General features: G+C 39.8%; 1 protein-coding gene across 17 annotated transcripts in view; it reads right to left on the bottom strand.

Moving 5' to 3' along the window:
* IPCEF1 (interaction protein for cytohesin exchange factors 1) overlaps positions 1 to 23,526 on the bottom strand; it is a 210,930-nt gene that overhangs the window by 61,782 nt on the left and 125,622 nt on the right. For all 17 annotated transcript variants that reach the window (XM_089332554.1, XM_089332556.1, XM_089332553.1 and 14 more), the window contains one exon: positions 908 to 981. In XM_089332554.1, the coding sequence (XP_089188680.1) occupies positions 908 to 981 (74 nt within the window). The remainder of the gene's footprint in view (positions 1 to 907; positions 982 to 23,526) is intronic.

Genomic DNA, 23,526 nt, shown 5'->3' with positions numbered 1-23,526 from the left:
TAGCTTTGGATCGGCGGAGCTCCAGCCTTTGCACCCAATTGGGGAATGAACCAGTGGATGAAAGACTTCTCTCTCTCTCTCTCTGTCTCTCTCTCTCTGCCTCTCCACTCTTTGTGTAACTCTGACTTTCAAATAAATAAAAATAAATCTTTTTTAAAAAAAGGCAATAGGGAAATACTCCTTTCTGATAAGATTGGGAAAAAAATGTCAAAGGTAGAAGAAGGGATAAAACAAATGAAAAATGTTTCATATGCAAAGCATAGTAGGAGGCTATCATATATAGAGGACTTGGCTGGGCGTCTGGATGCCTGGGTTCAGAGCCAGCTCCCCTGGAAGCACTAGGAAGGTTACCCTCTGTAGGCTGTTTCCTTCTCAGCAGTATAAGGACCATGAATTTGCTTCCTCTTGGTTCTCAATTCTCTTGGATTTCAATTATACCAGAATATAATCTCCATGCTTAAGACATCTAAGAATTAAATCCCAAGGGTGCCATTAACAATTCTGTGAACTAAGAAAGAGAAATTGGTCATGCAATCATATCTGAAACTGGTGAGTCCTGTTTAATCCATTTCTTCTCTTTATAAGGACAAAACCTTGACATCTGACCCCCCTGCCAGTTCTGGGTGGGAGCTTGTGTTTTATTCCCTCACAGACACAGCCATCAACAACATTCCATGCCAATGTTTCATGAGGGTTTTAAAATCCATCTGCTCCACAAAATGAAATTGCAGGAAATGAGTGGTTAAATGTTTCTATTACCACTTAGGTTGCCAATCTATAATGCTCGAAATTCTCAGGTTTCTGGATATTACCTTTACTCATTTCCAAATCTGCATATCTCTCTATGAACATTTAAAATGGAGAGTGTCCTGGCTCAGAGTTTTGTGGAGGATGAGAGACAACTTACTGTTTTTTCTTGCATTCGGATGCTCTTTCTATGGTGAAATCAGGCAGATTGACAAATCCATCAGCTTTCTCTGCCTGAAACAAATGCAGTCCACAAACAATAATAAATGCATCAATCCTAGCAACTAGTTTATAAGATCATAAACACATACTAGAGATTGTATGAAATAACAGAGACTCAAACAACATCTCCCTGAATCAACATTAATTAACCACAAGCCTATCCCAGACACATAGTTTGTGAGAGAAATTAATATTCTCTTGATAATTCACCCCAAATCTCTCCATGAGCCATAACATAACACAGATTAAGGATGGTCAACATATGGCAAACATAGGGCCTGCCCCTACCCCCTTATAGTTTCATGGAAAATATAACTAACCCATACGATCCCTACTTTTGTGGAGCCCACAGGCATCCTGGCATTGTTCTCATCCTAATACTCCAGTTAACTATAAAAATATAAAGTAAAACCTCATTGGTACTCCTTATGCAGTGGACAGAGCCCTGACTCTGTCAGCAAATCCACATCCCTATCATGGGTCTACCACTTACTGGTTGTTATGACACAGATGAACTCAGATAAATAAAACACTCAGACACTCAACAAATATTATTTACTCTCTCAAATCTGAAGGCAGAGCCTTGATTAAATCACAGAGCCACAACTAACAGAATCTCAACTTCATGATCAATTCCCACAAAGGACAGATCATGGGGAGGTTTGGAGGGGTAGTATAACACATTTGAGGACATAGAATGACTGTTGCCAAAACTATCATAGGAAATACAATCACACTCCCATCTTTCTAGGAACTGTTGCTTTAAGATGTATTTGCTTATTTGAATGGCAGAGTTTCACGGAGAGAGAGACAAATCTTCCATCCACTGGTCATCTCCAAATGGCCAAATACACAGGACTGGGTCAGGGTGAAGCCAGGAGCCAAGAGCTTTTTCTGGGTCTCCCATGTGGGTGGCAGGGTCTCAAGTATTTGGACCATATTCTGATGCTTTTCCAGACACATCAGCAGGGTGCTGGATTGGAAGTGTGGCAGCCGGGACTCAAACTGGTATTCATATGGGATGTTGGTGTCACAGGTGTTGGCTTTACCCACCATGCCACAATGCTGCCCCCTAAGAATTTCTTAATCTGTGCTTTATGAATGAAGCTTAACTGAGCCACTACGCTAAACTATTTCTCCCAAGCAAAACAAATCTTTCATCTACACTGGCATTTCTGAGTAGAAAAATTTCTGAGTAGTCCACAAGATTCAACATAAGTAAGTCAGGGGTCATAGGGCGAGGAATAAAATGGTTTCTGCAATACAATGCTAATTTTGAAAGCTGGCTAGCTATTAAATTAGAGCCATGGGTGCTCTTCGATCATTTCTGCATTCTATGTCTCTCTCCTGTATTGCCAACTGGTGAGCAACCTGCAATCCTTCTCCAAAAAAATTAAACTCTGAGATATCATCCCTATGCCCATCTCTCTGCTAAGTGATTCAATTTACCCAAGTCATTCAACTGAAATATCTTATAAGATTCAAAACTCAGTCCTAACGGGTACTTCTGTCTTAAAAAGGATATATGTATAACATATATGTGTGCATACTGAGTGAATATATAGTTATTCACACACATACATGTACATGGGGCTTTCAGAAAGTTCATGGGCATGCATGTTATGAAAAATTATGCATGGATTTCATTTTTTGTTCTAAAATAAACTTATCTTTTAATTCCATTTTAAAAAAATTTAAAATACCTTCATATGTATCCTCATGTATGTGTGGATGTATGTGTGTATGTGTGTGTGTGTGTGTGTATACTAAACTTACCTACTGATTTTCCATTTAGTCCTGGATAGTAATTTCACAAATCCTATCTCACAGAAAATATAAAGTGTTTGAAGAGTGTAGATTATATTGTCTACCTTTTGTATAATGTACCATGTTTGGTATGGGTTCTCAATTAGCAACAGGTAAAAGTATAATTTTGAAAAAGTATGCTTTTTCAAACAATTCTACTTCTAGATATATACCCCCCAAATTGAAACCAGACACTCAGCCAGGTGTACGTTCACAGAAGCACTAGTCACAACAGTCAAAAGGTGAGAACACCTGAATATCATCAACAGATGAATGAGTAAACAAATTGTCCTACTTCCACCCAATAAACTACTATTCAACCAAGAAAAAACGAGGTACTGGTACATGTTACATGATGAACTTCAAAAAAATCATGTGAAGTGAAAGAAACCAGACACAAAATGTCATACACTATATGATGCGAGTTATATGATATACCCAGAGTGGGAAATCGATACAGACAGAACATGGATTGGAAGTTACTAGGAGCTGAAAAAAGAGGGGAAGGAGGAGAAACTGCTCAAACGACCTGGAGTTCCCTTTTGGTGTGAAGAAAATGTTTTGGAACTAAATGGAGGAGGTGGTTGCACAATACCCCAAATGCACTAAATGCCATTGGACTGCTTACTTTAAATTAGTTAGATTTGTATTATGCAACTTTCATCTCAATTTTAAAAATTTATGTTAGGCTAAAGTACTCTTATGTAAATTCCCATAACGGATTTAGAAAGAAAATATTATAGTCAATCTTTGTTTCCTCTTCCCACTCCTTGCTAAGCTCATTGTTCCAGACAAACTATAGATACCATGAACCCCAGTGACTTCCATGTTACTAACCCCCATCTACCCATTTGAGTCCTCACTTGAAGGGACTCTGGTAACTGTTACTACGGCCCATCCATTCCTCTTGAAATTTCCTATCTTGCCTTTTCCGACAACACATTACTGGCACACTTCTTTTCCTCTGACTACCACTTGCTGCCTTATGGAGCCTTCTTACCATGTCTATTTCTAAAATGGAAGGGTTCCCTAGTGTTCTGTCCATTCTAGGGCTTTCTAGTAGTGACAAATAAAAACCAAATTCATTATCTGACCCCAAGACATATCTGCTCCTCTGTCTCCTGTGTTCTCTACTATAATGAACCATACTAATTTCTATTTAGTTGCCAAAAAAAAGGCAGTCTTGAGACATCTCTGACACTTGTATGCCCTCCTCAGCACCCAGGCAAGTATACCGAAGGTAGTATCATTGATCTGTCTGCCACAGGGCTTCTTCAGTCTGTTATCTACCACCTCCCTGCTGGTCACCATTAACCTCCTGAATTACTGCAAAAGTTTTTGAAACTGTTCCCTTTCTCCCTAATTCTCTCCTCTCATCCAATTTAGTGTTCAAATCACAGGCATTTCAGTTTACATCATGAACATTTTTCATGTCACTTCTCTAATTAAAACTCTGCATGGCTCCCAATTGCCTTTGGATAAAGTCTAAATGCCTTAGCCAAGTACAAAAGCTCTTTATGATCAAGCTTGATTAATTCCACAATTTCATCGTCTCTAATGTCCCAGTCTCCTAGTCAACCAAAACAAACAGAAAAAACTTAAACAAAAAAATAAAACGATACTTACATGAGGCTGAATTAGAATGGACAACCCAATTTATATCACAAGAAGTCTCTAGACAATTTATTTGTAGCACAAGAAGTCCATCTCAAGTGATAATGACACAAGTAGCAATCAACAAAAATAAAACACGTATGTATATATATATATATATAGATATTTTACTAATATTTTTATTCATTTAAAATATATCAATATAAAACATAAGTTGTAATTTGGGCAGTCTTTTTCTGCATAACTGAAATGCCTGAGATTCCCTCATATAAAAGACCAAATAAATTTGAATAAAGATACCTTATCATTATCATTCTCCCCCACAGTGAATCTTCCCTTTATATGGAAAGACTTTTTTTCATTATTTTGAATACATTTGAACTGTATTCAAAAATCACAAATAACTGCTAAAATTGGTCCTTGCTTATTTGACTTACAAAAATGACTCAACAAGGCTGGCGCCACAGCTCAATAGGCTAATCCTCCACCTGCGGCGCCGGCACACCAGGTTCTAGTCCCAGTCGGGGCGCCGGATTCTGTCCCGGTTGCTCCTCTTCCAGTCCAGCTCTCTGCTGTGCCCCGGGAAGGCAGTGGAGGATGGCCCAGGTGCTTGGGGCCTGCACCCACATAGGGGACCAGGAGGAAGCACCTGGCTCCTGGCTTTGGATCAGCAAAGTGTGCCGGCCACAGTGGCCATTGGAGGGTGAACCAACGGTAAAGGAAGACCTTTCTCTCAATCTCTCCCTTTCTCGCTGTCTAACTCTGCCTGTCAAAAAAAAAAAATGACTCAACAGTGACAGTCACAGGGGGCAAACTTTGAGAGAATAGTAGTTTCCTTCTCTGTTTCCTCCTACTTCTCCTCAGATTGCTCCTTGCCTATTACACTAACTAAAATAATTTTCTTAAATAGTATACATACTCTTCAATGATTTTTAACTTTCTAAAAAGTCACTGGAAACTTTTGCATTGGTACTTGCATGCTTTCCTCTGAATTTTTATGTGATTAAAGAAAAGATTGTCTTGCAACAGGTATCAGACTGTCTTTTGGCCATTGTCTAGTCTTAAATCCTGAAGCATATAACAGCTTCGTTTGTCATGCTGATCCGCAGTCTCAGAGGTCTTCCTCCCCACAACTCAGCATCCCCTTTCCCTGCACCTCTGCCTTTAACCCTCTCAATGCGATGTCATGTGCTGTTGTGGTCACTAGGCAGCACTAAACAAACATTTTTATCAAAACAGTGCTAAAACGTCAGGAGGAGAAAAAGGTCGTTGCCTATATTTCTTGTGTCATGAGTTACTTGCATTTACATGTGCCTGGAACGTTTGCTCTTATTTACCTCTAGGAATTTACACTCTCATTTATTCAACAGATATTTATAGGGTACCCTCTGTGAATCAGGCACTGTGTCAGACATATGGGGCAGAGCCAAGGACAAATGAGAGAGCTCTGCTGTTAGGGAAATGAGACAACAATTCCACATGAAAACACACAAATTACACAGAGTGCTGTATGCCACAACTGTTATGGAAAAAAGTAAAACTGATCCCCAGTAAAGCGGTTCTGAGAAATGGGCAGAACAGGTTGCCCGGTGGACCTACAATTCCCCTCCTACTCCATTCCCCCATAAAAGTTCCCAGGATTCAGTTCAGGTGTGAATATCTCCTAAATTTTCCCCTGCCCCCCAGGCCTGTAATAGGTATCTTCCTGTTTGCTACCAACACTCAGAATTCTCTCATTGTAGTTATTCAGATAACTGCCTGCATCTCTAAAGACTACTTTGAAGAAAATAATTCTCTTACTTATGTACTATTTATGTATAAAGTAGGTCTTCAATAGGTGTGGAATAAACAGTTTTATGAATAAATGAATGATAGTGCCATTATCCTGGGACTGGCACTGTGGCATACCGGCTGCTCCACTTCAGATCCAGCTCCCTGCTAATAGACCTGGGAAAGCAGCAAAAGATGGCCCAAGTCCTTTGGCCCCTGAACCCATGTGGAAGACCCAGAAGAAGCTCCTGGCTCCTGGATTTGGATTGGCCCAGCTCCAGCCTTTGCAGCCATTTGGGGAGTGAACCAGCAGATGGAAGATATTTCTCTCTCTCTCTCTTTCTCTCTGTCTCTCTCTCCCTCCCTCCCTCCCTCCCTCCCTTCCTCTCTCCTTCTCTCTCTCTCCTCCCCTCCACCTTTCATATAATAAAATTTTTTAAAAAATGGTAGATAGCAACATTATCCTTTTACTCCAAAAATAATGAAAGCACTAAGATTAGAAGTCAATTTGGAAAGCAGGTTATAAAAAATATTAACATGTAATTACCACTGAACCCAGCAATTCCATGCCTAGGTATCTACCCAAGAGAAATAAAAGCATATGCCCACGCAAAAATTTGCATGCAAATATTTATAGCAGCACTATTCATAATAGCCCCAAACTGGAAACAATCTAACTGTCCATCAACTGGTAAATAGAGCGACATATTCATACAATAGAGTACTATTTAATAATAAAAATAATCAAAGTACCAACACGAGTTAAAGCATGGGTAAGCTATGAAAACATTATATTAGTGAAAATCAGATACTACATAGGATCGCAAATTCCATTTGTATGGAATATACACAGGTAGTAAGTGCAAATGTGCTTCCCGGGGGTGGAATGGAGATTAACCGCAAATGGGCAAGAAGCATCTTAGCAGTAAGATGAAATGCCCTAAAACTGAATTATTACAATGCTTAATCACTCAGTAAATCCATCAAAATCATTAAATAGTAAATTTAAACAGGGCAAATTTTATGATTCATGAAATGTACCTGAAGAAAACCATCTAACCATCTTTTTTTTAAAATTTATCTATTTATTTGAAAGAGCTACAGAGAGAGAGGGAGAGACAGAGAGATCCTCTATTCACTCAGTTTCATTCCCTAGCTGGCCACAGTGGCCAGGGCTGACCCAGGCTGAAACCAGGAGCCAGAAGCCTCCTCTCCATCTCCCACATGGGTGGCAGCGTCCCAAACACTTGGGCCATCCTCCGCTGCTCCTCCCAGGCCACTGGAAGGCAGCTGGATCAGAAGTGGAGAAGCTGGGACACAAACCAGAGCCCATATGGGATGCAGGCATTGCAAGCAGCGGGTTTACCCACTACACCACAAAGCCGGTTACCAACAGAGCCATCTTTGAAAACACAAGATGCAGGCAAATTTTTGGGAAATAAAAACTATGGATGAAAAGTTCCTCTTATTTGACATTCAGTAAGACCTGGAAGAAGGCACAAAACAAAGCCTCTAATAGTTGATTTATGACTTAACACAATCTGTCCAAATTTCAGACACAAAGTTGAGTTAGTATTTCTAATAGCCAATGGTTTAAGTTAATTATGATTTCATTTGGGTTATAGAGATTTTACAGAGATAAATATTTTATAAAAGCCTTGACACAATTTATATATTTTTTTAAAAATTAACTAAATAGGACATCAGATTTTAATATTTAAATGGCAGAGCACAGAGGTTTTTTGAGCAGTGAAAATACCCCATTTTTACACCAGTGGATACAGGTTGTTATGCCTTTGACCACAGCCTGAGAATGTACAGCATCAAGTGAACCCTCTTGTACCCTCTGGGTGTTGACAATATCTTCATAGAGAGTCGCCGACTGCAGCAAACACATCCTTTGCTGGAGGTGTGGATAATGACAGAAACTGTACCTGTGTAAGTGTAGGGAGCAAACAGGAAATCTCTGTATCTTCCCTTCAATGGTGCCATGAATCTAAGGCTGTTCTATAAAATAAAGGCTTTTATGAAAGTAATGAAAATAGGGCATTAGATGGTAATATTTACACAAAAAATAATGACAAAGTTTAGCTTTTTGACACCATGTGTACCGTGTAAAATAGACAAAGTACTTCTTAAGTAGCTACAGAGGTGAGGAAGGCAGGACAGAGCTCAAGAAAGAGTCATGTATAACACTTAAAGGCTAAGTAGGTCAAAGAAGACAGATCAGAAACAAATTACCAGTAATAAAGGAAATTATTATGTGTGTCATGGTTAAAAATACAAGCATCGTTATCTCTGTTTTCAGTGGAACCATATTTCCTTGATTCTAAGAGAACTGATTTTGTTGCCCTTCAATAATTTTGCAAATGGCACCTTAGAATTTACACATCCTCTTATTTTCATGTGAGCATTTTCTCCCAAAGCCTGCTATTAAGAAAATTATAAACTATAACCCTTAAAATAAATAATATCCTAAATGTGAGGAAAAACAGTTTTAAAAAACAAAGACTTCTTTGTAATATGCTATTGTGTTTACAAATGAATATGGATTTAAAATTTTTGGAATTACTTTAAATCAATTTAAGTGAAGTTATCCAGTGAATTTCAGAATCGAAAAAATCTGCGAAACTCTTGAATTCCCCAAATAAGTCTGCATTTTCTCAATTCTGCAGTGAGAATTCCAGCATGTGCGAAACAGATGTGATCTAAAGTCTAAGCAGAGTGGCTCATTCCCATGCCACCTTGAACCAGTTGGCACTAAATTCTCATGGTACACACAGGCTTGCAACCACTGGAGAAATATGCATTTTGTTCTCTAAAGATAAGCTGAAAGTAAACTGAGTTGAGGCAAACTCAAATAAAATTTATTGTTAAACTTCAAGTTCCACAGAGGAGTCATGCTCATACATTGCTGGTGGTAACATAAAATAGAACCCAGTGAAAGAAAATTAGATGATAACTAGCAAAAATGCCTTATCTTTTAGACCAGAAAAATACTGCTTCCAGGATCAAAAATACATCTTTGAAAACATGTACATTATCCCTCTTAGTAGTTTTTTTTATCTGTTCTACTTAATATGACTGGTTTAGATCTGTAATTGATGCACAGTTATTCTTAAGTGTTGAAAATTAACTGAAATGTGATCCCTGTTGAACATGGTGGTGGGAATGGGAGAGGGAAGAGATGTATAATTTGGGACATGCTCAGGCTGACTTGCCCCAAGTGGTGGAGTTGGAAGCATACCAGGGGATTCCAATTCAATCCCATCGAGGTGGCATGTACCAATGCCATCTCACTGTTCCAGGTGATCAGTTTCAGTTCACAGTTGGTCATGGTGAAGGGACTGGGAGTCAAAGGGAACACATAGACAAGTCTAGTACCTGCTAACGCTAACCGATGGAGTAAATAAAGGGGAGAGTGATCCAACATGGGAAGTGAGATACTCAGCAGACTCATAGAATGGCAGATGTCCTAAATAGCACTCTGGCCTCAGAATCAGCCCTAAAGGCATTCGGAGCTGGCTGAAAAGCTCATGAGAGTATTTCAGGCATGGAAAGCCAAGACACTCTGGCAAAAGATCTCTGCGAGTGAGATCCCAGTGGAAAGAACAGGTCATCAAAGAAGGAGGTACCTTTCTCTGAAGGGAGGAGAGAACCTCCACTTTGACTATGACCTTGTCTAAACAAGATAAGAGTCGGAGAACTCAGAGGGCTTCCATAGCCTTGGAAACTCATGACTGGAGCATAGGGAGATTACTGATGCCATAGACAGGAGTGTCAATTGGTAAAGTCAACAACAGGAGTCACTGTGCACTTACTCCTCATGTAGGATCTCTATCCTTAATGTGCTGTACATTGAGATTTAATGCTATAACGAGTACTCAAACAATATATTTCACTTTGTGTTTCTATGGGGGTGCAAACTGTTGAAATCCTTACTTAATGCATACTAAACTGATCCTCTGTAAAAAAAAAAAAAAGAAAAGAAAAAAAAAAAGAAATTATCAATTCCCAACTTGACTCTCACTGGGATTAAACATGACAATAGGTCTGCTCTGATTTCATCATCATTTAAAAAAATCATCTATTATTTTTCACTTTATGTTTCTGTGTGGGAGCAAAATGTTGAAATCCATACTTAATGTATACTAAGCTGATCTTCTGTATATTAAGATAATCGAAAATGAATCATGATGTGAATGGAAGGGGAGAGGGAGTGGGAAAGGGGAGGGTTGTGGGTGGGAGGGACGGTATGGGGGGGAAGCCATTGTAATCCATAAGTCGTACTTTGGAAAATTATATGCATTAAATAAAAGTTTAAAAAAAAAAAAAAAAGAATGCTACCAGAAAAAGAAGCATATCTGTATCCCCAGAACAAAGCTCAAGAATGTTTATAGAAAAACAGTCATATCTGAAGAGCCTCGGGTAATTACTGACATCATAAATAAGAGTGTCAATTGTGAAATCAACAACAGGAGTCACTGTGCACTTACTCCCCATGTAGGATCTCTGTCCTTAATGTGTTGTACTGTGTGAATTAACAGTAAAACTACTACTCAAACAAAAAAAAAAAAAAAAAGAAAACATGTATACTGCATCATATTTGTATTTATAAAAGGCTATAAAAATCAAATGTCTATCTTTAGAAGACAGTTGAATAAACAATAGTATTCACATACAATGAATGAATAACTATACAAAATGATGTACATACATATAACCTGCAGAACATAGAAGAGAAATAGTCAGGTAGAGTATGGTAAGTATATAGTATACTAATTTTGTATATGAGATATGACTCAATATATAGTTGCCTGCATCTGTAGAAAGAAACCATGTAGGGGCAGATATTTGTTCAGTGGTTAAGACACCTTTTGAGAAACCTGCACCCATATTGGAGTGCCTGGGTACCAGTCCTGGCTCAGCTTTCTGCTAATACTCACCCTGGGAGGCAGCAGGTGACATCTTGAGAGCCTGAGTTCCTACCATTGACATGGGATACCTTAACTGAGTTCCCAGCCCCTGGCTTTGACCTAGCTTAACTCTAGCTATTATGGGCTTTTGGGGAATGAACCAGCAGATGGAAGATCTCTCTGTGTCTCTCCATCTCTATGTAACTCTGCCTTTCAAATAAATGAGTTACTCCTTTTCAGAAAAAAAAGGAAGGAAATGTGAAGCTTCATGACCCCAAGCAATGCCTATTCTGCAAGTATCACTTGGACCTGTGGTAGACAGCCACACCGAGTCTCAGGCTGCAACAGGCACAGAACAAGATCTAAGAAAAATGAGTTTTTGTTGGGTTTGGTTGGTTTTCTTCTAGGTATTAGAAGCAGGCCTGACAGTGAGAATGCTTGAAATTCTTTCTTTCTTTATTTATTTATTTTACAGATAGACAGTGAGAGAGACAGAGAGAAAGGTCTTCCTCCTGTTGGTTCACTCCCCAGATGGCCGCTACAGCCGGTGCTGCGCCAATCCAAAGCCAGGAGCCAGGTGCTTCCTCCTGGTCTCCCATGCGGGTGCAGGGGCCCAAGCACCTGGGCCATCCTCCATTGCCCTCCCGGGCCACAGCAGAGAGCTGGACTGGAAGAGGAGCAACTGGGATTAGAACCCGGCGCCCACATGAGATGCCAGCGCCACAAGGCAGAGGATTAACCAAGTGAGCCACAGCGCCGGCTCTGAAATGCTTTTAAGACATATAACAATCTTGAGTGACACGTAAGAAAAGTTTACAATTATGGAGTGTTAACCATATGCCAGTGAGGTGCTTTTATCACTGCCTTTTGAGGCAATTTAATCCCACTCCAAGTATTGGAACTCATGAAACTGATCAGTTTCAAACACAGAACACTAAATTAGACTGGCATTATAAAATGGGAAAATGATGTGACATTAATAAAATGACACAACTGAAACCAGGACCAGAATTCAGTTTAGTAATCTTAACATGAAACCAAAGAACATCTTCACAGCTGAAACAGGAGGAGAAGAGAACCTGCAATCAGCACATGACACAGAAGAAAGAACCCTGGATTTGGAATCACAAATCCCTGTGATCTTAGTAGAGCACTTATCCTCTCTGTGTCACTGTCCCCACCTTGAAAATGCAGATACAGATAGAATCAACAGAGACATAGGAAACACTGCAAAATGGTTAAACCTATATAAATTTAAGATCGTATTTCCATTAACTCTAAGGAATGAAGAAAAGGAGTGAAAAAAAAAAAAAAGTCAAAGAATGACCCAGAAAGAAACAGGCAATGCAGCTGCTGGACTCGGCTGATCCCTCTGCATAGCAGTGTCTGTGTCTCAGCTTTCCCTTGTCGTCTTTGCCTCACATTAATGGTTGCAAAGAAAAAAAAATGCTTTAAATTCCTTGGAGGATAATAATGCAAGCAAGCTTACCGAATTCTTCATTTTTCATATAGGCTATATTTTTTATTAAAATGTAGCTGCATGTGGGTTTATCTAACATTACCCTGTGAACATAGTTAGATTTTAATCTGGCGAGATGTTCTTCTTACAAATGCCTAGAAATAGATACCCTACATAGAAAACATTTGGTAAATACATTTGGCGAGTAAGCACAAAGGCTTAATTTCCTGCACAACCCAGATTCTTGGCATGAATTCCAGAAATACTCTGACCGTGCTGCTGCTGCTACCATCATGATGGTTCTGATGACACTGAGGCTCCAGCAAGGGGGCAGGCCACGTGCAGCACATGCCGCTGGCGACCCCAGCCACATCCCCTGGTCCTGACCACCCGTGGCACCTGGACAGTTTCCCAGTGGCAGCACCTGCAGCTCTTGGTGGGAAGCCTTCTCCAGCTGCCCTGTCCCACTCCCACCCTGTGCAGAGGCTCGAAGGAGTCACCACCCCAGGATGCATTCTCAACTCATGACTGACGGGACCTAGCATATAAATCTCCCAGCTGCCCTGTCCCTTGGTATGAAGCCTTCTGCATTAGGGTTTTTCACAGGCTCTCAGAACTCCCAAGCACAATTAAGCTACCATTACCCACAGTGATAATTTGCTTGCTACGGTGAGCTTTATTAGCTTACATTGCACCCACGCTCACTCTCCCATTCCCTTTCCAATTATCATAGTGAGCCCTCCACATTGACGGATTCCAGATCCATGGAGTCAACCAATCATGGACTGAAAATATTCAGGAAACTGAACATGTACTTTCTTGTCATTATGCCATACACAGTACATCTAAAAACTACTTGCATAGCTTTTACTTTGTATTAGGTATTGTAAGTAATCTAAAGATGGTTTAAAATATACCATGGGATGTGTGTAGATTATATGTCAATACTACACTACTCTGTATAAAGAACTTGAGCATCCTCAAATTTTGGTGATGCAGAGGTACCTGGAATCAGTTTTACACTTTCACTTCCCAAGTAACCATTTGCACCCAAATCCTCTTCTCAGGATACGCTTCGAGAAAACCTAACCCAAGAATCAAATGTCACTCTCCTCACAGGAAATACTTCTGTCCTTAATAACCATGAACAGTCCAACTGCTCAGCTCCACAGTGCTTCTTATTTCTCCCAAAATTCCACAAGACAGGATGATGTCGCTATCATATTAGCTCATGTTTAAGTGGTGAAAAGGGCTGGCATCGCATTCTGTGTCTTGCAAGCCAGCTCTCCTAGCTAGCATCTCTTACTTATAATCTTTCATTGTCTCTCTGGAATCACATTTTAAGTGAAATAAAGTTATGAGTGCATTTCCAGACAGTCTCACATACAGAGATAGTCATTACCTTCAGACAAATCATTTTCAAAAAACAATGAGGTTGGGCCGGTGCTGTGGCCAGCAGGTTAACACCCTGGCCTGAAGCACCAGCATCCCATATGGGTGCTGATTCGAGACCCAGCTGCTCCACTTCCAATCCAGCTCTCTGCTATCACCTGGGAAAGCAGAAGAAGATGGCCCAAGTCCTTGGGCACCTGCACCCACGTGGGAGACCCAAATGAAGCTCCTGGCTCCTGGCTTCAGATTGGCCCTGCTCCGGCTGTTGTGGCCAACTGGGAGTGAACCAACAAATGGGAGACCTCTCTCTCTTTCTTTCTGCCTCTCCCCTCTCTGTGTAATTCTGACTTTCAAATAAATAAATAAATATTTAAAAAAAAAAAAAAAAACAATGAGAATGGGAACTCCCAAGTTAAAATAATTGTGTGTAGAGGTTCCCAAAGTATAAAATCCTTGGCTCAGGGCCGGCGCCGCGGCTCACTAGGCTAATCCTCCGCCTAGCGGCGCCGGCACACCCTGTTCTAGTCCCGGTCGGGGCGCCGGATTCTGTCCCGGTTGCCCCTCTTCCAGGCCAGCTCTCTGCTGTGGCCAGGGAGTGCAGTGGAGGATGGCCCAGGTGCTTGGGCCCTGCACCCCATGGGAGACCAGGAAAAGCACCTGGCTCCTGGCTCCTGCCACCGGATCAGCGCGGTGCGCCGGCCGCAGCACGCCTCCACGGCGGCCATTGGAGGGTGAACCAACGGCAAAGGAAGACCTTTCTCTCTGTCTCTCTCTCTCACTGTCCACTCTGCCTGTCAAAAAAAAAAAAAAAAAATCCTTGGCTCACACACCTTTGCACACAAAACTTTTCATGATCTGCACCTGTCCAGACTCATCTCTCGCCTGTTCTTTTAGAATCCTTAAAACACTGAGATGCCACCATAGACTGATCTCTTCAACAACATAGTCAAAAATAATGCAGGGCAGGCATTCAATATAGTAGTTAAAATGCCACCTGGGATGCCCACTACCCTCACTGGAATTTCTGGGTTCATGTTCCAGGTCTGCTCCTGATTCTAGCTTCCTGCTAATGTACACCATGGAAAGAGGCAGTGATAGCTCAAGTACTTGGGTCCCTGCCACTCACATTGGGCACTCAGATTGAATTCCAGGCTCCTGCCTTCAGCCTGGCCCAATGCTGGCTCTTGTAGGCATTTGGAGAATGCATCAGGAAGTGGGAGATCTCTGTGTATTTGTGTGTGTGTGTCTCAGTCTATCTTTCAAATAAATAAAAATTATAAAAATAAAGAAGAAAGCAATAAATATAAAGAAAAAAGTTTAAATGAACTTGAAGAAATTTAACCAAATCTCACTATTACTGCACTGTTCAGTAAAATGCATCTACTATCTATGGTTAGAACAATAGCAGAGCAAGAACAAATAAATGAAGGTCATTTAAGAACATTCAAAATCCGATGCATTCTTTTCAATATTAGAGATGTAAGAGTAACAAAAAATACTTTTAACAATCATCATCATAACAGCTAAACTAGCTTTCACACAATGTTATATTAAACCTTTAAATATTTAGGAAAGCTGTTTCCATGAGCTTTGTGAATACCCTTAAGATACCACTCAACAAGAACAAAAATCTGATTTAAAAGTGGAGAAAAGACATTCTCCAAAGAAGATATATGAATGACACATGTGAAAGACACTCAAGGTGATTCATCTTTGGGAAATGCAAAATAAAACCATGATGAACCATCACCTTACACTCATCAGCATGGCTACTATCAAACAGCAAGACAGAAAACACCATCCTGGAAGAGATATGGAGAAATTGTAAACCCAGTACACAATGCTAGGAAAAACAACATGGCAGTTCCTGCAAAAAATATAAAATTACAATATGACCCAGAATTCTAATTCTGGATGTATATCCAAAAGAATTGAAAGCAGTGTCTTGAAGAGACCCTTGTATGTCCATGTTCATAGTATTTTTATTCTCAAACCATAACAGAGGAGAAACCCAAGATAAAACTAGAGATAGATAAAACGAGAAAACCGAATGTTGTATTTACAGACAATGGAATATTATTCAACCTTATAAAGGAGGGAAACAATGTCATGTTACAACATGACTTTATATTAAATGAAGTTAGCCAATCACAAAAGAACAAACCCTATACGGTTCCACTAATACAAGGAAACAAGTAGTCAAATTCATAGAAACAGAAACTGGAAGGGCTGTTGCCAGGTAGTAGGGCAGAAGAAGTCATGGAGAGTTATTGTTTATGGATCGAGAGTCTCAGCTTTGCATCATAAAACAATTTCTGGAGATGGATAGTAGCGATGGTTGCACGGTTATGTGAATGTATTTAGTGCCACTCAGCTGCACCCTGAAGTAGTTAAGATGGCAGACTTAATGGTATATGTATTTGCTCACAAATTTTAAAAATTTTAAGCCGCTATTCTGAAATCATTATTTGTCAGTAAAGGTGGAAATGCATTTGCCACAGTAAGTTTCCCAAGAGTCAAAGTGGGAAACATCAACCACTGACACATGGTGAGTGAGCAAACTTTCTTTCCCAGATAATAGCCGTCCATTCAGATTCTATTTAACAGATGAGGAATCAGACACCCAGAGAGGGTGGGTGGCTCCCCCGCTTGTCAAGTGGCTGCCACATCAGGAACGAATCTGTCTGCTTAATTCTGAACCCAGAGATATATTGACCGTTAACATGCCATTTCCTTGGGTTGGTTTAGAAGATGATGTTTAAAACATTGTTCTCATCAATTCTTACTCATTAAAAAATATTAAGCCTATAAAAGCCTAAAAATATTAAGCTATAAAATATATAGCTTCCATCTGCAATGTTCTTGAGACATGCTTTATGGAAGATTAGACATAGCAGTATGGTGGCAGCTGAGGCTATCGGCTAGCTTGTCTGTAGAAGCAGGTGACCCTGGCCATTAAAAACTTAGTCAGGAGGGATGAAAAATCTTCAGCTCAGGATAGGCCATTGCTGGACAAAATAAACCACTTATCATATCTGAAAATCCTTACTACAATGCTTCTGCCTCCTAAAATCACAATACTTATTCAAGCATAGTGCTTCTAATGAATTCATAATTGCTTTTCATTTTATGCACCCCTTTGATTTTTTATATTGCTTTTAGGTACATTTGATTATCTCAAAGTAGCTCTAAACTACATAGAAATAATGTTTTTGGTAATGTTTGCTCATAAAATTGCATGTTCAGAGATTTACATAAAGGACATGGAAGTAGACAACTTTGTAAGAAAGTACAGGAATCTGGGTGTCATTTCCCCTTATACCATGTGGGCAAAATCCACTTTGCTGCTTTCTTGTTTTAAAAAATTGACTAAACCAAATTTAGGAGTACACACATATACATATGTTTTATACAAATATATATTGATGTATGTATGTACCTGTTGTACTACTGAGACACATATATTAATATTCATTAATATTCATAAACATATTTCAATATATACCACATTTTATTTTAAGTTTGTGTATATACTTATATATTCTATCCCTCATTAACTATTTTAAGTGATTTGAGGATAAAAGGCATTTCTGATTTTTAATCCTATTCAAGTGGCAAACAGCAGTCTTCATATGTAATATAGCCATTAGAAATTATGTTGTGGGTATACATGTATCAACATTAAAATATGCTTATAATATATTGTTTAGTAAGAAAATCAAGTAATAACATCATGCTGGCATCCCATATGGATACTGGTTCATGTCCCAGCTGTTTCACTTCTGATCCAGCTCTCTACTAATGCATCTGAGAAAGCAGTGGGAGATGGCCCAAGTCATTCAGTCTCTGACATCCATGTTGGAGACCCAGATGGAGTTTCAAGCGCCTGGCTTCAGCCTGGCCCAGCTCTGGACCTTGTGGCCATTTGAGGAGCAAACCAGCAGATAGAAAACCTCAATCTCTCTCTCTCCTTCTCTCTCTCTAATTCTGCCTTTCAAAATAAATAAATAAATCTTTTAAAAAAAATAGCCCACCCCAATATAGAAGACCTGAGTGTAAAATGATGGCAGGGGAATCAGGGATCTTGAAAATACATTCCAAGTTCTACAAAGGAAAATCAGTGTTTGGGACACTCAAAGGCTGGTTGTTAGCTGGGACAATGGATACGGAGTTCAGATACATTAGGGCACAGTTTGAATCAGACAAGTCAAGAATATGTCTTCATGTGCTTACATTGTGATAAGTAAAAAAAAATTTTTTTCTAACCTATAATAAATTCAGATACTTTTCCAAAATTTATGCTAACAGATGATCAATGATGAAAGGTATAGAAAATGTAAAGTCTCTTTCCCAGGGAGAATTTCTGTATTCATTACTTTTCTTAAGCCCAAAGAAAGATTCCCTATATTTACTAAATATAGAAGATTTTTATGTTGGTCATCCCATAAAAAGAGAAATTTGGGTTTTTTTTTTTTTTAATTTCTTTGAGAGGTAGAGTTACAGACAGAGAGAGGGAGAAACAGACAGGTCATCCATCTGCTGATTCACTCCCCAGATGGCTTCAATGGCCAGAGCTGAGCCGATTTGAAACAGCAACCACGAGTTCCTTCTGGGTCCCCTATGAGGTTGCAGGGGCCTAAGCACTTGAGCCATCTTTCACTGCTTTCCCAGGCCGTAGCAGAGCTGGATTGGAAGCAGAAGAGCCAGGACTCAAACAGGTGCCCACATGGGATGCCAGCACCAAAGGCGGAGTCTTAGCCCACTATGCCACAGAACCAGCCCCCTAAGTTTTGACTTTTAAATAGCACTTTCTATGAGGATAAATTTTTGCCTCCTCTAAAAGTTGATTCGATTTTTACTATAGAAATTCTCACAAAACCTATTCCAAATATAAGATCCTCCAGAATTCACATGAAGTACAAACGCAGAGGAATATAGAAAACATGTAATGTGCACACACACAGTTAATCCACAGACATGTAGAACCATTCAGATGGGCCAAAAAAAAAAAAAAAAACACATTTTGCACAGGCATTCTGGAGTCTCAAAGAACTGAAAAGTTTGCACAATACATATTAAAGCAGATATTAACCCACAACCTCATCAACTTACTTACAGTTTTATGAAATAAAAATTTGGATGATTGACCAAGAGGACCCTGTTGAATTGTTGATACAACAGCACCACGGGTTACCTTATTTTTTAAAAAGCCAATTTCTAGTAATTTCATATAAAGAAATAGTATACAAAACAAATTAAAAAAGTAAATGACAATGATACAAAATGAAAGTCTGTATTTTTTGCCACAAACTCTACCTTCCTCCATTTTCATATCATTTTCCCAGGCTCCCCAGGCTCTAAAACTTGGAATTACTCTTGCTATAGCCTCAAATGCTTGCGTCCTATGTCCAAGCACTTTCTTGGCCATTTTTAGGAGTGTTGCATTGCCACAACAGTCACTGTTATTCCTCTGGTCCACGAGTTCGTGTCTTAATGCCTGCATTTCCTCACCACCTCAACTGCCCTTCTCAAAGTGCCCTCACCCTCCAAAACATCTGATTTATTGCTGCTGGGCTAGTACTTTTTCATCTGTCAATTTCACTGATCACATTCCACTCAAGAACATTCAGCAGCTCCCTACTTCCTGCTGGATCAAATCCGTATTCCTGGTCTGTATGAATGAAGCCCCTACTTACTGTACCAGGTCATTGGTGTCTAGGAAACATAGCTCCAATGTAGAGTTGAAGAGCCACTTTTATATTCCTAGTGCTGTCATTTCTTCCTTATGAGACTTGGAACAAGTTATTTAAATCCCTTAAGCTTCAGTGGACTCACTTGGAAAATGAGATTAATAAAATCTATCTTGCTTGACTCAATACAATGCCCAACACTGTGGTTTCGCACATCTCAATGATATTTTTGGTCCTTTGTCACCTTAGTTCCCATACTGGAATGTCCATCCCCTACCCTCCATGTCTCAAAACTCCTAACAAGGTATTGGCAAAGTGACAACCATAGTGCAAGACCTACTTGGGACCATGGGGCCTTCCTAGCAAACCTCAAATGGCACCTTTTCTTGTATCTGTTTTTAAGTAGTAGAAATTCCTTTACTGAAAAATGATTTCCTGTAAAAATTAGTCCTTAATCACAAGCCCATTTCTCAAAATTCTCATGGGCAGAGTAAATGTCGATGATTCCTAAATTTCATATATGAAGTCAACAGTCTTGGTTGAGTGCCTGTTAAACATCAGACACTAAGAAGCCGTGCTGCAGAGACTAGTACTCTTTACGGAAAACACCAAGTCTGACCAAGTGTACAGAAAAGGGGTCAAGTATGACAACAGGGAAACTAAAGCCTGCTCAGGGAGCAGACAGAAGTGGCCCAATTCAGGTCACTGGAGAAGGCAAGTCTGCCTAGAAGAAAAGCTCTTTAAACTAAAATGTGACTTAGGAGGAGGAATAAGCTTGATGGAAGTGGGTGGGCGAAAGACTTCATGACATGGAGACAAAGAATTTTCTGAGCAGATTAAGAGCATATGCAAGGCGTAGGGAGAGCCAGCACATGTGGTAATGAATTAAAACAAGTTCCATCGCTGAAGCTTGGGTTGGGGTGGCAAGTGTGGGAAAGTAGGAAAGGTACTGGCTAAGGAGACACCCATGAGTTAGGAAATAAATTTGTACTTTATACTAAGGGCAAAAGATAACAAGAATGCAGATTTTAAAACCAGATTTTTAAACAGCCTGGATTTGGGGGGTCTGTTAAACTTACATATGGCTTTGTAGGACTTGGCATGCAATCTTCTGTGCTCTCTTGCATTCTAAGCACATAAAATGTGGTGTGAAAAATAGCACAAGAGTCCCTGGACCTGACTTTCCTCCAAGAAAGTCTGGGCAGCACAGTTTGCAGTCACAATGTGTGGTAGAAGAAAGCACACAATGCAAAGATAACAGCAGCTAACCCAGGAGACAGGAGAGGACAGTATGGCTCCTCCAGCAGTATCAGGGAGCGACAGGGACCAGAAAAGGGACCCGTTGGGGCCACATTAAAATTTCTTTGGAGAATTAGCCTAGGAATCATCTCCACAGGTGTTCTCTCAGAGCCCTATTAAAGGTAGAAAATAGGAGGGTCTTAAACTATGTCATTTATCCCGGTCTCTAGATGGAATTGGTTGACATGTTACAATAACCATTGGTTTACAGTCAAAAGGATCTCAGTGTGAATCTGTTTTCTTCTATTTATGACACGTGCAATTTTTTTCAATTTTTTACAAAGTCATAATTTTAATTCACTCTATAATCACAGGCTTAATTCACCACTAACCATAATATTCAAACAAGTAAAAAAGAGGAAGACCACAGTTCTACAGGAGGATATAAACAAGGGCTAAAAACAACAATCATATCACAAGATGCCTATTTCATTCCTGTACACTTTTGTATTCTATATTAACTGCCTCGTATCATAGAAAACATGAGACTGGCTTATTTAGGGTGATTATTGAATATCTCTAATTTTCAATGTTCTCAACTTTTAAAAATCATGACAATTATTACCTCTGAGAATGCTTTAAGGGAGTGAAAAAAATCCCGTATGAAAGAAATCTACAGTATCCCACGGCACATAGTAGACCTTTGGTAAGCACTGGCTCTTACTGAAATGCTGGTGACTCTGCTATCTCTCAGCAGCACACTACATAAGAAGGTATGAATGACAAGACAAGTCTGGCCATTTGCAGGAAGAATATAGAAGGCAGAACAGGAATTCTACTAATTAGGGTTGGATGCCTCAGGAGCAACATTTCTGGATATGAATTCAAGTAGCCAAAAGAAAGTAAATGTTCGTAACTTGACAGCATGGCCTGGCTCTTGTTTCACAGTTGATATTCACAGCGATAGCAGGAAAATGACTGCTAATTAAGTTTTAATTGAGCACTTTTTTCCCTACAACAAATGTAAGATTAAGATGTCAAGGTATGTATGCTCAGGTATGTGTGTGTGTGAGCATGCATATGTATGTGCATATGGCAGAGAGAGAACTCCTCTCTGGATGAGTCTTTCTGTTAGACTATTAACTTTAGTCTTGTATTTCCCTGGCCAGATAGCAGCAAGCCTGTTGTCCATTCAATGCTGGTTGTCTAACTGTATTCAAGAACGTGGTTTGCTAGCTGGATGTTGATTTCTGAGTTTGCATAAAAGCAAGTCCGGACAAGGGTGCCTGAGTGTGCCTGAGGATACGTCCTTTCCCCCTCTCCAGTCTAGTCTCAGTCAATGCTGCTACTCCCTGTGGAAGCATAAGGTTCCTAACAGCAAAAATAGTAAAAGCATAACACCTAAAGGTAACTCTCAGCTCCTCTACAGGACACAAACACCAAATGAGCCGGTGGAGACCAATGAGCCAAATCTGCAGGCGTGTATCCTTTCGAGAGGCTGGATTCTGGGAAGACCAGACAGCACGCAGAACATATTTGCAGAATGACTTGATTGAGAAGGCAAAGGCCCGGCTGGTAGCCGAGTCTTATTATTTCCCACAGACGCTCCATGCTCCATCAGTACCCAATCTATCCAACAGCCTCTTTAAATTCCCCAAGCACTACTAAAAGGTAAATCTATAAGTCCACTCATTTCCTAAAGGATGCAAATGACTACCATGTGCTATAGCTGCCCAAATTCAAGGGTCTACAATAATTGGGGAAAAGGGGGACGTTTATATTAACCTTAATGCTTCCTCAGAAGCAGCTGTATTTGGGGGGGAAAACTCCCTTACTATAGAAGGTAAGCCCACAGCTCCTCCCACCCCTTGTTGTTAAATTGGGTATAACTGTTCCATGTTACACAAGATGAAGATGAATCCATGAGAGAAGGAGAAGATACGAGAGAGAAATGAGGTGGTGAACAGCTACACACACTGCAAGGTGCCTCATTGTTGTGAGAGCAGTGAAGTTATTAAAACTCAACAAATGCTTGAGGAAATGTATTTCACCCCATGCAACAATTCCAGTGGCTTTTCATGGGGTGAAAACTTAACTGATAAACTTGGGAACTTGGAATAACAGACAAGCCCAAAAGAGTGCACTTAATCCAGAAAACTGGATTTGGATTTGGGTTCAATTTAGCCAGATCTTCAAAGGTACCTAGAGGCATATGTTTGATTAGCGGCCAGGGAATATAAGGTCATCAACTAAAAATTTGACTCACAAACAATATGCACATTTTACTTCATATAAATATCCACATAGAAATGTGAGTATTACTCCACATTTATAAAGTTCTACAGCTCTGTTGCCTAAGTGGAGAGCATGCACAGGTCATGCAAACAAATGATGTCATTTAGAAAGACTTTTTCTAGCATGGGAAATTCCTGAGTACTTTTCTCTAATTAATTAAAGAATATTCATTACTGATCTTCACTATACCACAAGGAGACTCAAGCTGCCCTAAGGTCAGCAATCCACTCCACTGGGGCAGTGTGGAGAGGTCCTGCTTAGAAAGCACATACTCTTTCAATATTCAGTAATAAAAGCATTTTCAAAATACTTTCAGCCATTCAAGATCAGCACAGTTTCTTAAAGTAACCTTATTTCAAGCCTTTTTCGGGAGTAA

The sequence above is a fragment of the Oryctolagus cuniculus genome, chromosome 5 (genome assembly GCF_051225735.1).
Source record: "Oryctolagus cuniculus isolate XC-2025 breed Fujian yellow rabbit chromosome 5, ASM5122573v1, whole genome shotgun sequence".
Classification (NCBI taxonomy): Eukaryota; Metazoa; Chordata; class Mammalia; order Lagomorpha; family Leporidae; genus Oryctolagus; species Oryctolagus cuniculus.
The sequence above is the reverse complement of the archived record's forward strand: the minus strand, read 5'-3'. Positions and strand labels throughout refer to the sequence as shown.